This window comes from Crinia signifera, chromosome 2 (assembly GCF_055691185.1).
Source record: "Crinia signifera chromosome 2, ASM5569118v1, whole genome shotgun sequence".
Classification (NCBI taxonomy): Eukaryota; Metazoa; Chordata; class Amphibia; order Anura; family Myobatrachidae; genus Crinia; species Crinia signifera.
In genome coordinates, this window is record NC_139218.1 from 185,972,643 (window position 1) to 185,991,683 (window position 19,041).

At 43.6% G+C, this 19,041-nt stretch overlaps 1 protein-coding gene across 2 annotated transcripts; it reads left to right on the top strand.

Annotated features, from left to right (window-relative positions):
* The first annotated feature begins 9,532 nt into the window (after positions 1-9,532).
* On the top strand, positions 9,533-12,975 carry MED18 (mediator complex subunit 18). 2 transcript variants are annotated; one of them, XM_083173329.1, is made up of 3 exons: positions 9,533-9,684; positions 9,791-9,886; positions 12,335-12,975. In XM_083173329.1, the coding sequence occupies exons 1-3, from the start codon at positions 9,555-9,557 to the stop codon at positions 12,886-12,888; spliced, it is 780 nt and encodes a 259-aa protein (XP_083029455.1). In that variant the 5' UTR covers positions 9,533-9,554; the 3' UTR covers positions 12,889-12,975. The 2 variants fall into 2 exon arrangements, with proteins under 2 accessions (XP_083029455.1, XP_083029456.1); XM_083173330.1 differs by having other exon boundaries at positions 9,552-9,679.
* The last annotated feature ends 6,066 nt before the right edge of the window (positions 12,976-19,041 follow it).

The following is a 19,041-nucleotide window of genomic DNA, read 5'->3' on the forward strand; positions in this document are numbered from 1 at the left end:
GTGTCCTGCAAGGGTTAAACAGCGTTGGTCAAAAAATATTTCACTGGAAACCCGCACAGGGGGGTCACTTACATATGACCCACTTGCCATTTCTTTTGACCAACAAGGATTTGGGCAGAAATAGGGCAGTAAAGTGGGCATGGGTCCCAGAATCATAATTTTGAATAAGTAGCTGGTGTCCTGCAAGGGTTAAACAGCGTTGGTCAAAAAATATTACACTGGAAACCCGCACAGGGGGGTCACATACATATGACCCACTTGCCATTTCTTTTGACCAACAAGGATTTGGGCAGAAATAGGGCACTAGAGTGGGCATGGGTCTCAGAATCATCATTTTGAATAAGTAGCTGGTGTCCTGCAAGGGTTAAACAGCGTTGGTCAAAAAATATTACACTGGAAACCCACACAGGGGGGTCACTTACATATGACCCACTTGCCATTTCTTTTGACCAACAAGGATTTGGACAGAAATAGGGCACTAAAGTGGGCATGGGTCCCAGAATCATCATTTTGAATAAGTAGCTGGTGTTCTGCAAGGGTTAAACAGCATTGGTCAACAAATATTACATTGGAAACCCACACAGGGGGGTCACTTACATATGACCCACTTGCCATTTCTTTTGACCAACAAGGATTTGGGCAGAAATAGGGCAGTAAAGTGGGCATAGGTCCCAGATGTCATTATTTTGAATAAGTAGCTGGTGTCCTGCAAGGGTTAAACAGTGTTGGTCAAAACATATTACACTTAAAACCCACACAGGGGGGTTGCCTACATATGACCCACTTGCCATTTCTTTTGACCAACAAGGATTTGGGCAGAAATAGGGCAGTAAAGTGGGCATGGGTCCCAGATATCAATTTGAATAAGTAGCTGGTGTCCTGCAAGGGTTAAACAGCGTTGGTCAAAAAATATTACACTGGAAACCCGCACAGGGGGGTCACTTACATATGACCCACTTGCCATTTCTTTTGACCAACAAGGATTTGGGCAGAATTAGGGCACTAAAGTGGGCATGGGTCACAGAATCATAATTTTGAATAAGTAGCTGGTGTTCTGCAAGGGTTAAACAGCATTGGTCAACAAATATTACACTGGAAACCCGCACAGGGGGGTCACTTACATATGACCCACTTGCCATTTCTTTTGACCAACAAGGATTTTGGCAGAAATGGAGCAGTAAAGTGGGCATGGGTCCCAGAATCATCATTTTGAATAAGTAGCTGGTGTCCTGCAAGGGTTAAACAGCGTTGGTCAAAAAATATTACACTTGGAATCCACACAGGGGGGTCACTTACATAAAACCCACTTGCCATTTCTTTTGACCAACAAGGATTTGGGCAGAAATAGGGCAGTAAAGTGGGCATGGGTCACAGATGTCATTATTTTGAATAAGTAGCTGGTGTCCTGCAAGGGTTAAACAGCGTTGGTCAAAAAATATTACACTGGAAACCCGCACAGGGGGGTCACTTACATATGACCCACTTGCCATTTCTTTTGACCAACAAGGATTTGGGCAGAAATAGGGCACTAAAGTGGGCATGGGTCACAGAATCATAATTTTGAATAAGTAACTGGTGTTCTGCAAGGGTTAAACAGCGTTGGTCAACAAATATTACACTGGAAACCCGCACAGGGGGGTCACTTACATATGACCCACTTGCCATTTCTTTTGACCAACAAGGATTTGGGCAGAAATAGGGCAGTAAAGTGGGCATGGGTCACAGATGTCATTATTTTGAATAAGTAGCTGGTGTCCTGCAAGGGTTAAACAGTGTTGGTCAAAACATATTACACTTGAAACCCATACAGGGGGGTTGCCTACATATGACCCACTTGCAATTTCTTTTGACCAACAATGATTTGGGCAGAAAATGGGCACAAAAATGGGCATGGGTCCCAGATATCATTTTGAATAAGTAGCTGGTGTCCTGCAAGGGTTAAACAGCGTTGGTCAAAAAATATTACACTGGAAACCCGCACAGGGGGGTCACTTACATATGACCCACTTGCCATTTCTTTTGACCAACAAGGATTTGGGCAGAAATAGGGCACTAAAGTGGGCATGGGTCCCAGAATCATCATTTTGAATAAGTAGCTGGTGTTCTGCAAGGGTTAAACAGCGTTGGTCAAAAAATCTTACACTTGGAATCCACACAGGGGGGTCACTTACATATGACCCACTTGCCATTTCTTTTGACCAACAATGATTTTGGCAGAAATAGGGCAGTAAAGTGGGCATGGGTCCCAGAATCATCATTTTGAATAAGTAGCTGGTGTCCTGCAAGGGTTAAACAGCGTTGGTCAAAAAATATTACACTGGAAACCCGCACAGGGGGGTCACTTACATATGACCTACTTGCCATTTCTTTTGACCAACAAGGATTTGGGCAGAAATAGGGCACTAAAGTGGGCATGGGTCACAGAATCATAATTTTGAATAAGTAGCTGGTGTTCTGCAAGGGTTAAACAGCGTTGGTCAAAAAATATTACACTGGAAACCCGCACAGGGGGGTCACTTACATATGACCCACTTGCCATTTCTTTTGACCAACAAGGATTTGGGCAGAAATAGGGCACTAAAGTGGGCATGGGTCACAGAATCATAATTTTGAATAAATAGCTGGTGTCCTGCAAGGGTTAAACAGCGTTGGTCAAAAAATATTACACTTGGAATCCACACAGGGGGGTCACTTACATATGACCCACTTGCCATTTCTTTTGACCAACAAGGATTTTGGCAGAAATGGAGCAGTAAAGTGGGCATGGGTCCCAGAATCATCATTTTGAATAAGTAGCTGGTGTCCTGCAAGGGTTAAACAGCGTTGGTCAAAAAATATTACACTTGGAATCCACACAGGGGGGTCACTTACATAAAACCCACTTGCCATTTCTTTTGACCAACAAGGATTTGGGCAGAAATAGGGCAGTAAAGTGGGCATGGGTCACAGATGTCATTATTTTGAATAAGTAGCTGGTGTCCTGCAAGGGTTAAACAGTGTTGTTCAAAACATATTACACTTGAAACCCATACAGGGGGGTTGCCTACATATGACCCACTTGCCATTTCATTTGACCAACAATGATTTTGGCAGAAATAGGGCAGTAAAGTGGGCATGGGTCCCAGAATCATAATTTTGAATAAGTAGCTGGTGTCCTGCAAGGGTTAAACAGCGTTGGTCAAAAAATATTACACTGGAAACCCGCACAGGGGGGTCACTTACATATGACCCACTTGCCATTTCTTTTGACCAACAAGGATTTGGGCAGAAATAGGGCACTAAAGTGGGCATGGGTCCCAGAATCATCATTTTGAATAAGTAGCTGGTGTCCTGCAAGGGTTAAACAGCGTTGGTCAAAAAATATTACACTTGGAATCCACACAGGGGGGTCACTTACATAAAACCCACTTGCCATTTCTTTTGACCAACAAGGATTTGGGCAGAAATAGGGCAGTAAAGTGGGCATGGGTCACAGATGTCATTATTTTGAATAAGTAGCTGGTGTCCTGCAAGGGTTAAACAGTGTTGTTCAAAACATATTACACTTGAAACCCATACAGGGGGGTTGCCTACATATGACCCACTTGCCATTTCATTTGACCAACAATGATTTTGGCAGAAATAGGGCAGTAAAGTGGGCATGGGTCCCAGAATCATAATTTTGAATAAGTAGCTGGTGTCCTGCAAGGGTTAAACAGCGTTGGTCAAAAAATATTACACTGGAAACCCGCACAGGGGGGTCACTTACATATGACCCACTTGCCATTTCTTTTGACCAACAAGGATTTGGGCAGAAATAGGGCACTAAAGTGGGCATGGGTCACAGAATCATAATTTTGAATAAGTAACTGGTGTTCTGCAAGGGTTAAACAGCGTTGGTCAACAAATATTACACTGGAAACCCGCACAGGGGGGTCACTTACATATGACCCACTTGCCATTTCTTTTGACCAACAAGGATTTGGGCAGAAATAGGGCAGTAAAGTGGGCATGGGTCACAGATGTCATTATTTTGAATAAGTAGCTGGTGTCCTGCAAGGGTTAAACAGTGTTGGTCAAAACATATTACACTTGAAACCCATACAGGGGGGTTGCCTACATATGACCCACTTGCAATTTCTTTTGACCAACAATGATTTGGGCAGAAAATGGGCACAAAAATGGGCATGGGTCCCAGATATCATTTTGAATAAGTAGCTGGTGTCCTGCAAGGGTTAAACAGCGTTGGTCAAAAAATATTACACTGGAAACCCGCACAGGGGGGTCACTTACATATGACCCACTTGCCATTTCTTTTGACCAACAAGGATTTGGGCAGAAATAGGGCACTAAAGTGGGCATGGGTCACAGAATCATAATTTTGAATAAGTAGCTGGTGTTCTGCAAGGGTTAAACAGCGTTGGTCAAAAAATATTACACTGGAAACCCGCACAGGGGGGTCACTTACATATGACCCACTTGCCATTTCTTTTGACCAACAAGGATTTGGGCAGAAATAGGGCACTAAAGTGGGCATGGGTCACAGAATCATAATTTTGAATAAATAGCTGGTGTCCTGCAAGGGTTAAACAGCGTTGGTCAAAAAATATTACACTTGGAATCCACACAGGGGGGTCACTTACATATGACCCACTTGCCATTTCTTTTGACCAACAAGGATTTGGGCAGAAATAGGGCAGTAAAGTGGGCATGGGTCCCAGAATCATCATTTTGAATAAGTAGCTGGTGTCCTGCAAGGGTTAAACAGCGTTGGTCAAAAAATATTACACTGGAAACCCGCACAGGGGGGTCACTTACATATGACCCACTTGCCATTTCTTTTGACCAACAAGGATTTGGGCAGTAATAGGGCAGTAAAGTGGGCATGGGTCACAGATGTCATTATTTTGAATAAGTAGCTGGTGTCCTGCAAGGGTTAAACAGTGTTGGTCAAAACATATTACACTTGAAACCCATACAGGTGGGTTACCTACATATGACCCACTTGCAATTTCTTTTGACCAACAATGATTTGGGCAGAAAATGGGCACAAAAATGGGCATGGGTCCCAGATATAATTTTGAATAAGTAGCTGGTGTCCTGCAAGTGTTAAACAGCGTTGGTCAAAAAATATTACACTGGAAACCCGCACAGGGGGGTCACTTACATATGACCCACTTGCCATTTCTTTTGACCAACAAGGATTTGGGCAGAAATAGGGCACTAAAGTGGGCATGGGTCCCAGTATCATCATTTTGAATAAGTAGCTGGTGTTCTGCAAGGGTTAAACAGCGTTGGTCAACAAATATTACACTGGAAACCCGCACAGGGGGGTCACTTACATATGACCCACTTGCCATTTCTTTTGACCAACAAGGATTTGGGCAGTAATAGGGCAGTAAAGTGGGCATGGGTCACAGATGTCATTATTTTGAATAAGTAGCTGGTGTCCTGCAAGGGTTAAACAGCGTTGCTCAAAAGAAATGAAGTGACCCCCCTGTGTGAATTTCAAGTGTACAATTTTTTGACCAACGCTGTTTAATCCTTGCAGAACACCAGCTACTTATTCAAAATAATGACATCTGTGACCTATGCCCACTTTACTGCCCTATTACTGCCCAAATCCTTGTTGGTCAAAAGAAATGGCAAGTGGGTCATATGTAAGTGACCCCCCTGTGCGGGTTTCCAGTGTAATATTTTTTGACCAACGCTGTTTAACCCTTGCAGGACACCAGCTACTTATTCAAAATGATGATTCTGGGAACCATGCCCACTTTACTGCATTATTTCTGCCCAAATCCTTGTTGGTCAAAAGAAATGGCAAGTGGGTCATATGTAAGTGACCCCCCTGTGCGGGTTTCCAGTGTAATATTTGTTGACCAACGCTGTTTAACCCTTGCAGAACACCAGCTACTTATTCAAAATGATGATTCTGTGACCCATGCCCACTTTAGTGCCCTATTTCAGCCCAAATCCTTGTTGGTCAAAAGAAATGGCAAGTGGGTCATATGTAAGTGACCCCCCTGTGCGGGTTTCCAGAGTAATATTTTTTGACCAACGCTGTTTAACCCTTGCAGGACACCAGCTACTTATTCAAAATGATATCTGGGACCCATGCCCATTTTTGTGCCCATTTTCTGCCCAAATCCTTGTTGGTCAAAAGAAATGGCAAGTGGGTCATATGTAAGTGACCCCCCTGTGCGGGTTTCCAGTGTAATATTTTTTGACCAACGCTGTTTAACCCTTGCAGGACACCAGCTACTTATTCAAAATAATGACATCTGTGACCCATGCCCACTTTACTGCCCTATTACTGCCCAAATCCTTGTTGGTCAAAAGAAATGGCAAGTGGGTCATATGTAAGTGACCCCCCTGTGCGGGTTTCCAGTGTAATATTTGTTGACCAACGCTGTTTAACCCTTGCAGGACACCAGCTACTTATTCAAAATGATATCTGGGACCCATGCCCATTTTGTGCCCATTTTCTGCCCAAATCATTGTTGGTCAAAAGAAATTGCAAGTGGGTCATATGTAGGCAACCCCCCAGTGTGTGTTTCAAGTGTAATATGTTTTGACCAACACTGTTTAACCCTTGCAGGACACCAGCTACTTATTCAAAATAATGAAATCTGTGACCCATGCCCACTTTACTGCCCTATTACTGCCCAAATCCTTGTTGGTCAAAAGAAATGGCAAGTGGGTCATATGTAAGTGACCCCCCTGTGCGGGTTTCCAGTGTAATATTTTTTGACCAACGCTGTTTAACCCTTGCAGGACACCAGCTACTAATTCAAAATGATGATTCTGAGACCCATGCCCACTTTACTGCCCTATTTCTGCCCAAATCCTTGTTGGTCAAAAGAAATGGCAAGTGGGTCATATGTAAGTGACCCCCCTGTGTGGATTCCAAGTGTAAGATTTTTTGACCAACGCTGTTTAACCCTTGCAGAACACCAGCTACTTATTCAAAATGATGATTCTGGGACCCATGCCCACTTTAGTGCCCTATTTCTGCCCAAATCCTTGTTGGTCAAAAGAAATGGCAAGTGGGTCATATGTAAGTGACCACCCTGTGCGGGTTTCCAGTGTAATATTATTTGACCAACGCTGTTTAACCCTTGCAGGACACCAGCTACTTATTCAAAATGATATCTGGGACCCATGCCCATTTTTGTGCCCATTTTCTGCCCAAATCATTGTTGGTCAAAAGAAATTGCAAGTGGGTCATATGTAGGCAACCCCCCTGTGTGGGTTTCAAGTGTAATATGTTTTGACCAACACTGTTTAACCCTTGCAGGACACCAGCTACTTATTCAAAATAATGACATCTGTGACCCATGCCCACTTTACTGCCCTATTACTGCCCAAATCCTTGTTGGTCAAAAGAAATGGCAAGTGGGTCATATGTAAGTGACCCCCCTGTGCGGGTTTCCAGTGTAATATTTTTTGACCAACGCTGTTTAACCCTTGCAGGACACCAGCTACTTATTCAAAATGATGATTCTGGGACCCATGCCCACTTTACTGCCCTATTTCTGCCCAAATCCTTGTTGGTCAAAAGAAATGGCAAATGGGTCATATGTAAGTGACCCCCCTGTGTGGATTCCAAGTGTAAGATTTTTTGACCAACGCTGTTTAACCCTTGCAGAACACCAGCTACTTATTCAAAATGATGATTCTGGGACCCATGCCCACTTTAGTGCCCTATTTCTGCCCAAATCCTTGTTGGTCAAAAGAAATGGCAAGTGGGTCATATGTAAGTGACCCCCCTGTGCGGGTTTCCAGTGTAATATTTTTTGACCAACGCTGTTTAACCCTTGCAGGACACCAGCTACTTATTCAAAATGATGATTCTGGGACCCATGCCCACTTTACTGCCCTATTTCTGCCCAAATCCTTGTTGGTCAAAAGAAATGGCAAATGGGTCATATGTAAGTGACCCCCCTGTGTGGATTCCAAGTGTAAGATTTTTTGACCAACGCTGTTTAACCCTTGCAGAACACCAGCTACTTATTCAAAATGATGATTCTGGGACCCATGCCCACTTTAGTGCCCTATTTCTGCCCAAATCCTTGTTGGTCAAAAGAAATGGCAAGTGGGTCATATGTAAGTGACCCCCCTGTGCGGGTTTCCAGTGTAATATTTTTTGACCAACGCTGTTTAACCCTTGCAGGACACCAGCTACTTATTCAAAATGATGATTCTGGGACCCATGCCCACTTTACTGCCCTATTTCTGCCCAAATCCTTGTTGGTCAAAAGAAATGGCAAGTGGGTCATATGTAAGTGACCCCCCTGTGTGGATTCCAAGTGTAAGATTTTTTGACCAACGCTGTTTAACCCTTGCAGGACACCAGCTACTTATTCAAAATGATGATTCTGGGACCCATGCCCACTTTACTGCCCTATTTCTGCCCAAATCCTTGTTGGTCAAAAGAAATGGCAAGTGGGTCATATGTAAGTGACCCCCCTGTGTGGTTTCCAAGTGTAAGATTTTTTTGACCAACGCTGTTTAACCCTTGCAGAACACCAGCTACTTTTTCAAAATGATGATTCTGGCACCCATGCCCAATTTAGTGCCCTATTTCTGCCCAAATCCTTGTTGGTCAAAAGAAATGGCAAGTGGATCAGATGTAAGTAACCCCCCTGTGCGGTTTTCCAGTGTAATATTTTTTGACCAACGCTGTTTAACCCTTGCAGGACACCAGCTACTTATTCAAAATGATGAATTCTGGGACCCATGCCCACTTTAGTGCCCAATTTCTGCCCAAAACCTTGTTGGTCAAAAGAAATTGCTAGTGGGTCATATGTACGTGACCCCCCTGTGTTGATTTCTGCAGTCAAATTTGTGGTTCATGATTCATTAACCCTTGTAAAAGTGATTGTTCTGAATAAGAAGCTGGAGCTTGAATAAGAAGCTGGAGCTCGAATAAGAAGCTGGCCGAATAAGAAGCCAACTTCAGCCTCGTGGTTTGCGCCAGGACTGACCCGTTTCAAAGTCCTGTGCAAACCAGCATTTTGCATACCTCCCAACATTACCCTCTCCAGGAGGGACACATTGCTATGTTTCTGGACTTCTCCCTTAATTAATGATTGCCATTACCTGTATTGAAGCACATTTCTTATCAATTATTGTGTGAAACAGGTGATGGCAATCATACATTAAGAGGGAAGTCCAGAAACAGAGCAATGTGTCCCTCCCTGGAGAGGGTAATGTTGGGAGGTATGATTTTGCCATGTGAAAGCAGTATTAGTGATCCAACCTATAAGGCACAAACAGCACTGTATAAATAAGTACTGTAATAAGAAAACTCCTTTTATATATGGCAGCACCAGCCACTGGCACATCACATAGCCCCTGCTCTACATGCAGCTACTGATAAAACCCGACATCAGCTCTGCTGTTTGCAGTCTATGAACACTTATGTCTGATCAACAACCTTTAAAAATTAGTAGCAGTACATTACTATTAGTAGTAGTACGCTCCAAGAGACCACACATCCCGTCACGTGACGGTAAGTGCCGAAACTGATCACATGATCCAACAGCGTCCGCTACGCTATACCCCCGCCCCTGATGCACTCTGGGATCTGTAGTTCTGGCCTCATTATTTATTACTGCGCTCGGCTGTACAGAACCTTGGGAGTGAATGTACTTATTTCAGCGACACAGCTAGGCGCATCCCGTCCCTATTTACTGAGGTCAGGTGAGATTTTGGTGGCTTTTAATATGAGTGTGGAGAAGTGAGCGGGGCTTCTGACTGTGAGGGGCTTACTTGCCTCACATGAAAGTGTAACCTCTTTATGCTTCAGGTCCAAGCGTCGGTGCAGCGGCGATGGAGGCGCCCCCGGTGACCGCAATGCCTGTATCAGGTGGAACCATTAACATGATGGAATATTTGTTACAAGGTGACTTTCTACAAAAAGTACATGCACGAGTCATGTATGCAGGGTTTTTCTGGTTTTTATGAATTTAACTTTTTTGGCTACTGTATACTTAGGTTGTATGTATTAACTGCTGTACATATTTAATGCTTGAAATATGAATTTAGTGATTTAGTTACATAGTCTGCAAGAGGGATGCAATGTTAGGATGCAGACTGGTTCCGGAATCTTAAAGCCTCCCTTTCAGGCAGCCGCTGATTGACTGAGAGGGCTCTCAGCCAATCAGAGGCCGGCCAGTCATTTGACACATTATTTTAAAATTCTAATAGCCGCCACTGCTCACCTGCTGCCGGGGGATCATGAGCATCCAGTAAGATGCACACGGGACTGCGCCTTGGATCGAATCAAATGTCACACATGCGATTTTTGGCCAATTTCACACGATTTATTGTGCCAAATTGCCGTAATCGGGTGAACTTGGCCCAAAATTGTCGTATTTGCTCCAGGGACTGATTGTGCGGCAGGACACCACACTGGCAGAAGTGTTTTAGAAATGTGGGAGACTGTGTGCAATCTACGTCCAGACCCATCTTCTCTAGTTGGTGGCACAGAGTGTTCCCTGCCAGACTCTACTGGTAATTTGCATGTCCCTGGTAAAGTGGTGCCACTGACATATTCCATGCAATTTTTCGACTGTGCAGATTGCCAGGAGATGGCTGCTGCACAATTTTCCTGGTGCAGAACTACAGAGAGGTAAATATTCAAGAACATGGTTGCAGGGTGTGAGGTGTAGGTCTCTACATTCAGGGAACCATGTGTACCACACCCCTTGCACAGATTATAGCTACACTACTGCTCATGAACACTGTAAGGTAAGCAAACCTAACACTATTCAGAGGACAAATTACCCGATGGGTGTTCAAAATGGCTGGCAAATCAAACATCTTATGGTATCAATGGAACATCTATCACAATGGTAGGTTCTTGTGGACAATGTAACTAAAACAATTATTAGGCTTTCTAATGTATGACCTGATCTTAAAATATAGTAAAGATTGATTTGCAATGTGGGGAAAAAAATGCAATGCTAATTATATGCCATTGGGATGGAGTGGTAACACTCCTAATGCCAGAGCTGACTTTTTATTTTACAACTATGTTGTAGTGTGCAGAAATACATTTCTGTGCAATAATTCTGTATGTGCTCAACTGCATATTTCGTCCTCACACTGACTTTTCATTAATGATAGAGTGCGTACACAATATGCATGATATTGTTATTGTTTATTTATATGGGGCCACATCATCTTCGCAGTGCTTAACTATACATAAATGAGCAAAGAACAATGAAATAACTAATTACAGTACATGGTAAACAAAGACAGTTCATCAGGGGACAGAACACTGAAGTAAGTATTAGGGTGGCAGAACTGTATCTATTACAAGAAAAGCACGTGAGGAGAGAGCCCTGGATATCGTAGTGTGTGTATGCACCTTATGTTTTATGTATGTACATAGAAAATGTTGGACAATTTACTTCTTGGGACTGTTTATAAACTATGGAGGTGGAAATGTATTTAATTGAAAAAAATGTTTTGTCTGTTCTTTTTGTATGGCTTAGTGTCTAAAACCAGAACACTAGCAAAGCTGCTGTGTTCTAGCAATAAGAAAATCTAAAAACAAATTAAGCAACAACTGCTATGTAATATACACACAAAAAGTTGTCCTTAATTGAAATGCAGATGTCTCCTCCTACATCTTCTGTAGGCTCAATACAGTCTCCTGCAACTCCTAACTTCAGGTATAATCTTTTTTTTCTCGAAGTGTGTTTACTAGGATGCACAAGTAGGCCTCTGCTGATTAATCTGTGTGACGTGTTTTATAGTTTTTTTTTTGTATGTGTGACCGACACAGAGATCTGGCACACTGATATGCCAGTGTCATATCAGACTAATCAGCAAAATCAACTTGTGCATCCTAGTTACATTGAGTTGCGGCCAAGATGCATCCTCCGTAAAAGACAGGGCTGTTTGGTGTGACTGCAGAAAAGATGTATCCGGACAGATCTGTACATATTAATCACACAGATCTAACATGTTTTATACATGTGAAATTTCCTCCCAAAAAGCATCTGCTAATTAAAGTTTTGAAAACCGGAAACTGTGTTCGCTCACTACCCAGGCTAGATGTATTGCTGGATATGTATTGAAAAATCTAGACAGACTGGTTAAGCTTCTGAATTTCCTTATGCTTTCTGGTCTAATTTTGCTCCCTATTCTGTTCCCAGTCATTGTGTAGAGCTGAGCTACAGCAGAAAAAGGATGTAACTGCGCAAGTGATTGTTTTCTTATAGTGGTATAATAGGCTCTGCATGCATTCTTTCATATATTTGGTTCAGATTTTCACAACTAGGTTTCTTATCAGTGTCGGTCTGTTTTTTTTTTTAAGTTTTTTTTTCCCTCACAATTTTAGGCAGTATACTTGACCAAGGTTTAGAGAGCCTACTTCATCGCTTACGAGGATTATGTGACAACATGGAGCCTGAGACTTTTGCCGACCATGAAAGTGTGTACTTGCTAAAAGGCCAACAAGCCAGCCCTTTTGTGCTTCGTGCCCGTCGGCCTCTTGACCGACCAGGCACGCCATGGCATCTACGTTATCTAGGACAGCCAGAGGCAGGAGATCGGAGTAGACACACTTTGGTACGGAACTGTGTTGATATTGCTACTTCAGAAGTGCTTCCTGAATTTCTACAAGAAATGGGCTTTCGGATGGACCATGAATTTGTTGCCAAGGGTCATTTGTTTCGAAAGGGGGCTATGAAAATTGCAGTGTACAAGGTCTTTCGTGTGTTAGTGGTAGGAAATGCTGAAGGAGCTGAGCCACTGTCACTATCTTATTTGGTAGAGCTAAATGTCGTGGCTCCTGCCGGACAGGACAGTGTAGCTGATGAAGTCAGGAGCTTTGCAGAACAGTTAAGGCCATTGGTGCAACTGGAAAAGATTGACCCAAAACGTCTCATGTGAGAAGAGTGTATTGTGCTATGTAGGACACACCAATTGTAATAAAGGATATTTTTTTCTGTTCTTGACTAAAATAACTGATCATTGACACATCATGGACTGCTTTGTCTTTGAAAGATTTTTTTTTTTTAGCATGAAAAATACTAGTGCAATTGACAGGATTAGACATCTTTCTGTTAAACTGGTGTGTAGAAACTTTTGGTAAATGTATAGGTCTGTAATAAAAAAAATATATATATATATATATATATATATATATATATATATATATATATATATATATATATATATATATATATATATATATATATATATATATATATATATATATATATATATATATATATATATATATATATATATATATATATATATATATATATATATATATATATATATATATATATATATATATATATATATAGTGTGGGTATCCAAATCAATGAAGACCAGAGGCGGCACTCACAAAGAGTCAGAAAACGAAATATATTCAAATCATGTGGCAAAACATCACAATAACAACCGTGTCAGCAAAACGTGTGTCGACCGTTTCGAGGCTTGCGCCCCTTCCTCAGGACAGCTGACTGTGCAATAAGGCTTAAACAGCAAATAGTGCAGTGCAGAAAACAACAGTCATAGTAAACATCGTGGTTTAAATAGATAAGCACACTTACGTGGTTGCAGGGGCGCGTTGTACAGCGGGGCTGGCTTCCGGCAGCGTTGTCACGTGACTACTGACGTCAGTCCGTTGTCCCGGCAACCCGCCGGCGTCTGCTCCCACTGATCAACGGCAGGTGAAAGTGGTCAATTTCAGAGTGCGTTTCCTGTAATGTATATACAGACGCACAAGTCAGTGAGACATCTAAAGTGCATAGTGCTAGAAAGTGACTGGGTGCTTAAAAACGGGCTTTAAAATCAGGAACACTGCTGTGGACAGGGGTCAATTTAAATATTTAGATCACATTAGTGTGCTTATAACAACAAAAGAAATCACTCCTCATTGCAGATTAATACTTGCGTATTTAAAGGGACAGTGATCACAATGTTAGTAATGTTGGTTCCAAACATACTAAATAATACATAATCATACATAACGCTGCATTTTTGTGCGACCCCTGTCCACAGCAGTGTTCCTGATTTTAAAGCCCGTTTTTAAGCACCCAGTCACTTTCTAGCACTATGCACTTTAGATGTCTCACTGACTTGTGCGTCTGTATATACATTACAGGAAACGCACTCTGAAATTGACCACTTTCACCTGCCGTTGATCAGTGGGAGCAGACGCCGGCGGGTTGCCGGGACAACGGACTGACCTCAGTAGTCACGTGACAACGCTGCCGGAAGCCAGCCCCGCTGTACAACGCGCCCCTGCAACCACGTAAGTGTGCTTATCTATTTAAACCACGATGTTTACTATGACTGTTGTTTTCTGCACTGCACTATTTGCTGTTTAAGCCTTATTGCACAGTCAGCTGTCCTGAGGAAGGGGCGCAAGCCTCGAAACGGTCGACACACGTTTTGCTGACACGGTTGTTATTGTGATGTTTTGCCACATGATTTGAATATATTTCGTTTTCTGACTCTTTGTGAGTGCCGCCTCTGGTCTTCATTGATTTGGATACCCACACTATACTAAGGTCTGGAAGGCAGTCACGTGACAACGCTGCCGGAAGCCAGCCCCGCTGTACAACGCGCCCCTGCAACCACGTAAGTGTGCTTATCTATTTAAACCACGATGTTTACTATGACTGTTGTTTTCTGCACTGCACTATTTGCTGTTTAAGCCTTATTGCACAGTCAGCTGTCCTGAGGAAGGGGCGCAAGCCTCGAAACGGTCGACACACGTTTTGCTGACACGGTTGTTATTGTGATGTTTTGCCACATGATTTGAATATATTTCGTTTTCTGACTCTTTGTGAGTGCCGCCTCTGGTCTTCATTGATTTGGATACCCACACTATACTAAGGTCTGGAAGGCACCCCTCTGTTGCCCATTGATGTGCCAAGTGCCGGTCGTCACCCCCTTTATATATATATATATATATATATATATATATATATATATATATATATATATATATATATATATATATTTTGGTTGACATTTAAAGCCGAGAAAACCAGGAATCCGTTCTGTTGTCCTCCATTCTTGAGCTGTATAAAGCAAGGGCGTAACTCCTAGAGGCCATGGAGACATGTGCCTCCGGGCTACAAGCCTGATAGGGGCACCTGCGTGGATCACCATGAAATGAGAGTGTTTTCTGCTCTTCCAATAGAGCTGGGGGGGGGAGCAACTCTAACTTGCTTCCAGGTATGGATATAAATATGATATCTATGTATTTACATATATACGGTTGGCACACACTTACAGTAAGTCCATCCACCTGGGGTAACAATGGTCCTTCAGTACCAAAAAAGAGTGTATCCACTAGGGCTATTGCATACTGATAGTCCCCCTCAATGGACAAATGAGTAAGCTTTATTTTAATTTCTTTACTGTAAATGTGCGTTTTTGTTGTATCTCCCACATACTCACACTTAAGGGTCATGTTCTCAGAAAATATGAAAAACAAGTTGTGTTTTGATTTTGTGTGTGTGTGTGTGTGTGTGTGTGTGTGTGTGTGTGTGTGTGTGTGTGTGTGTGTGTGTGTGTGTGTGTATGTTTATTTTTTTTCCCAACAAGTGTGGTAGTTTATATTATCCAAGACTACCTCACAATTTATTTATTTACAATTTCTTATATAGCGCAGCAGGTTCTTTTGTGCTTTACAATTGTAGGCTATACAGGGCACCAAACCCTATTTCTCTTTCTTCCATCCTGGTGACACAGTTTGACCTTGGGATGTAGGAGGGTCCACCAGGAGCCAGGCAACTATGCTAACATCTTTGAGAGGCAGGCTCCTCCCTTCTGCATCCCAGCATTCCTCAGTTTCGCTTTAGGTACCCACCAGAATGGGTGCTATGCTGACAAGGCTGCGGTCGGCAGCCGTTTTGAGAGTAGCTAGGGTTTTTTTTTTTTTTTAAATTAATATTCACCTTAGTTAGTGCAGGTTTACAGTGGAAAGCGCAGCAGAGGCTACAGAAGCGCATCCTGTCAGCTCTCTGCGTGCTGAGAGATGCTGTCTGCGCTCTCTGCACAGTGCTCTGACTCCTTCTTTTGGGTGTCTCCTGGGAGTTTCCTGATCCAGCTGGGGGGGGATCTTGGGAGACTGACTCCCCCGTGATGACTCCGCCATTTTGGTGGGTTTACAGGCAGAAATCCTATTATAGGAGTTGATGCCTGTGACATGAGCCCAGCTTTGCTGGGCGCTTCCAAGTGGTAGGGAGAGGAAACACTTTCTGGGAGTAGCTGTAAGGGGGAGGGTGCCAAAGAGGCCTCCCGAACCGCTGATGCAGAGACTTGGTCTCTTGCCAACTCTGGTCTGGCGCTCTTATCCCCACGTCTGTGTGAAGCTGGAAGGAGGATTTTCTTCTACAGGCAGAGTTACAGATTCCTCTAAGCAGCGCTTTCCCTTGTGACCGCGTACGTCCTTACAGCAGACAGATAAGTACTCTGATACATTATTTTGTGCAAACGCCTGACATTGTGCACTGTCTGTTTATCATGACAAAAAGATGTAGCGCTGCTGTAGTGGGGGAGGGAGCGGCTGCCTTGTTAATGGACTGCAGGTTTTGCGGGGTCAAATTAACATCTGAACAGATGGACCATAGGTATTTATGTCCTGCTTTGAATCTGTGCCTTGTGGTGCCCAAGCCCAGAGGTCTGAACAACCTGAGCCTGCATGGGCGGCTGCACTGGGGAGATCTGTGACTGCACTTGTTAAATAGGCAAAGGGATGAGCTGACTAGGTCACCTAAACCATTTTCTTCCCCTCATCCTTCAGGGGGTTCAATTACCCCTACCCAGGGGTACCCATTATTACTGCAGGCCATTCAGGATACGGCCCAGAGTGTTCATAAAATTAATTCTTTCCTGGAACAATTTACTAAGGTCCCTGAGGCATTTTCCCCCAGGCACCCTTTATCCACCCCTCCTCTCCTTAATTTAGATTCTTAGAAAGAGTGTGAATGTGCTGACATGGTTTGGGATCAGAGAGAGGAGTTTGAAGCTTCGACTCCAGGTATTGAGGATTTAATCTTAGCTGTCAAGCAGACATTAGATTTTGCAGAGGATGACAAAATACAGCACCTAGGGGTGTTCAAGAAATGGTGCAGAGATGCAGTTACTTTTCCTTCTGATGTGGGCATGAAAGACCTGTTTGGGGAAGCGTGGTAAACGCCTGATAAAAAGCTTATGATGCCAAAAAAGTTTGTAAACCTGTATTCTATGTCGGAGGAACAGGTTAAATTGTGGGATAAGGTCCCGCTGGTAGACGCCCCGGTGGCAAGATTGTCAAAAGCTACGGTGTTGCCTGTCCAAAGGGGGGGGGGGGGTGTGGAATTCTAAGGCCCCTGTGGACAAAAAAAGGAAGGCTGCCTAAAGGCAGTGTTTGAAGGGGTGGGATTTACCCTACGCCTGATTATTGCTTCGGCCTGGGTGTCCAAGGCTATGATTCGCTGGGCTGATTCCCTATGCTCTCAACTTCAACCTGATACAGAGGCTTTTGTTTTAGCGAAGAAGCTAAAGTGTGCAGCTGAGTACATTTGTGAGGCTGGGGAAGAGGGCATCAAGATGGCATCTAAGGTGTCGGCCACTTCTGTAGCAGCCAGGAGAGCTTTGTGGCTTAAAAGCATGGGAGGCTGACCGTAACTCCAAGAAGTCTTTAGAAGCTTTGGCGTTTAATGGTGAGTTTTTTTTTTTTTTTTATCTGAATTAGAGAGTCTATAATTAAGCAAGCCATGGGGGGGAAAGAGTACCTTTCTCCCCACCCCAGCGGCTAAACAGGCAAGCTCTAAGTTTGGGGTTTTTCGTTCCTCCTTTCAAGGTGGTACAGCCAACAGCGGACAATCGACTACAGGCAAGTTCCCCTCCACTAAAGGTAGGGCTCCAAGATCCCCTTTTAGTGCCTTTGCGAAGAAACTATCTTCCAATGGCGAAGAGAAGCCTTCCTCATGACGGTTTGGAGACTCTCTGTTCTGGGAGCAGAGTGGGGGGGGTCGCCTACTACAGTTCGGGGACGCATGGGTACTCTCCACTCAGGACAGTTGGGTTCAGGATATGGTTTCCCAGGGCTACAGAATATATGTCAGAGGAGCACCTCCGAAGAGATTTCGTCCCACACCTTTACCGAAGGAGGCTCGCTTGAGGAAAGCCCTTTTGGGGAGGCGACATCTCTTCTGGAAAAGGGTGTGGTAATCCCGGTACCATGGGAAGAAAGGGTTTTTTATTCCATTTTCTTCTTGGTTCCCAAACCAGACTGGTCTTTCAGACCTATTCTGAATCTGAAGTCCATAAACCTACATTTATGGGTGGATCATTTTAAAAATGAAATCACTAAGGGCGGTTCTCCTCAGCATGGAACCAGGAAAGTTTTTATCTTCGGTGGACATTCACGATGCGTATCTACACGTGCCTATCTGCGCAGATCATCAATCTTTGCTGCGTTTCACGATAGGCGATCTGCATTTACAGTTCCAGGCTCTCCCTTTCGGGCTGGCCACGGCACCGAGAGTATTCATGAAAGTGATGGTTGTTATGGCAGCGGCTCTCGGGTTGAAAGGAATTGTGATAATTCCTTACTTGGACGACCTGCTGTTCAAGCCTGAGTCAGCAGAGAAGTTGCAGGAAAATCTGGAAGTGACAAAGAAGTTCCCACGGAATCATGGGTGGATTTTTGACTCTTCCAAAGTCTCACTTGATTCCCACTCAGAGACTGCAGTTTCTGGGAGGGGTGCTGGACACTCATTTACATTGAGTGTTCCTTCTGGAATCAAAAGCCAGAGACATTCGATTTATTGGTACTCGAATATCTTCAGTCACCGAATCCATCAGTTTAGAAGTGCATGAAGCTTCTGGGCAAAATGGTAGCAACTTTCGAAACCCTGCAATTTGCAAGGCTTCTCGGACTTTCCAATGGAACATCCTTTCCTCTTGGTCGGGAAACCCGAAGTCCATGAAACAGGAGATCTTGGTCCTGTCTCGGAAAGCAAGGGATTCACTGAAATTGGTGGATGGATCTGGAGACTCTGCAACTGGGTCGCTCTCCTCAATCTTGGG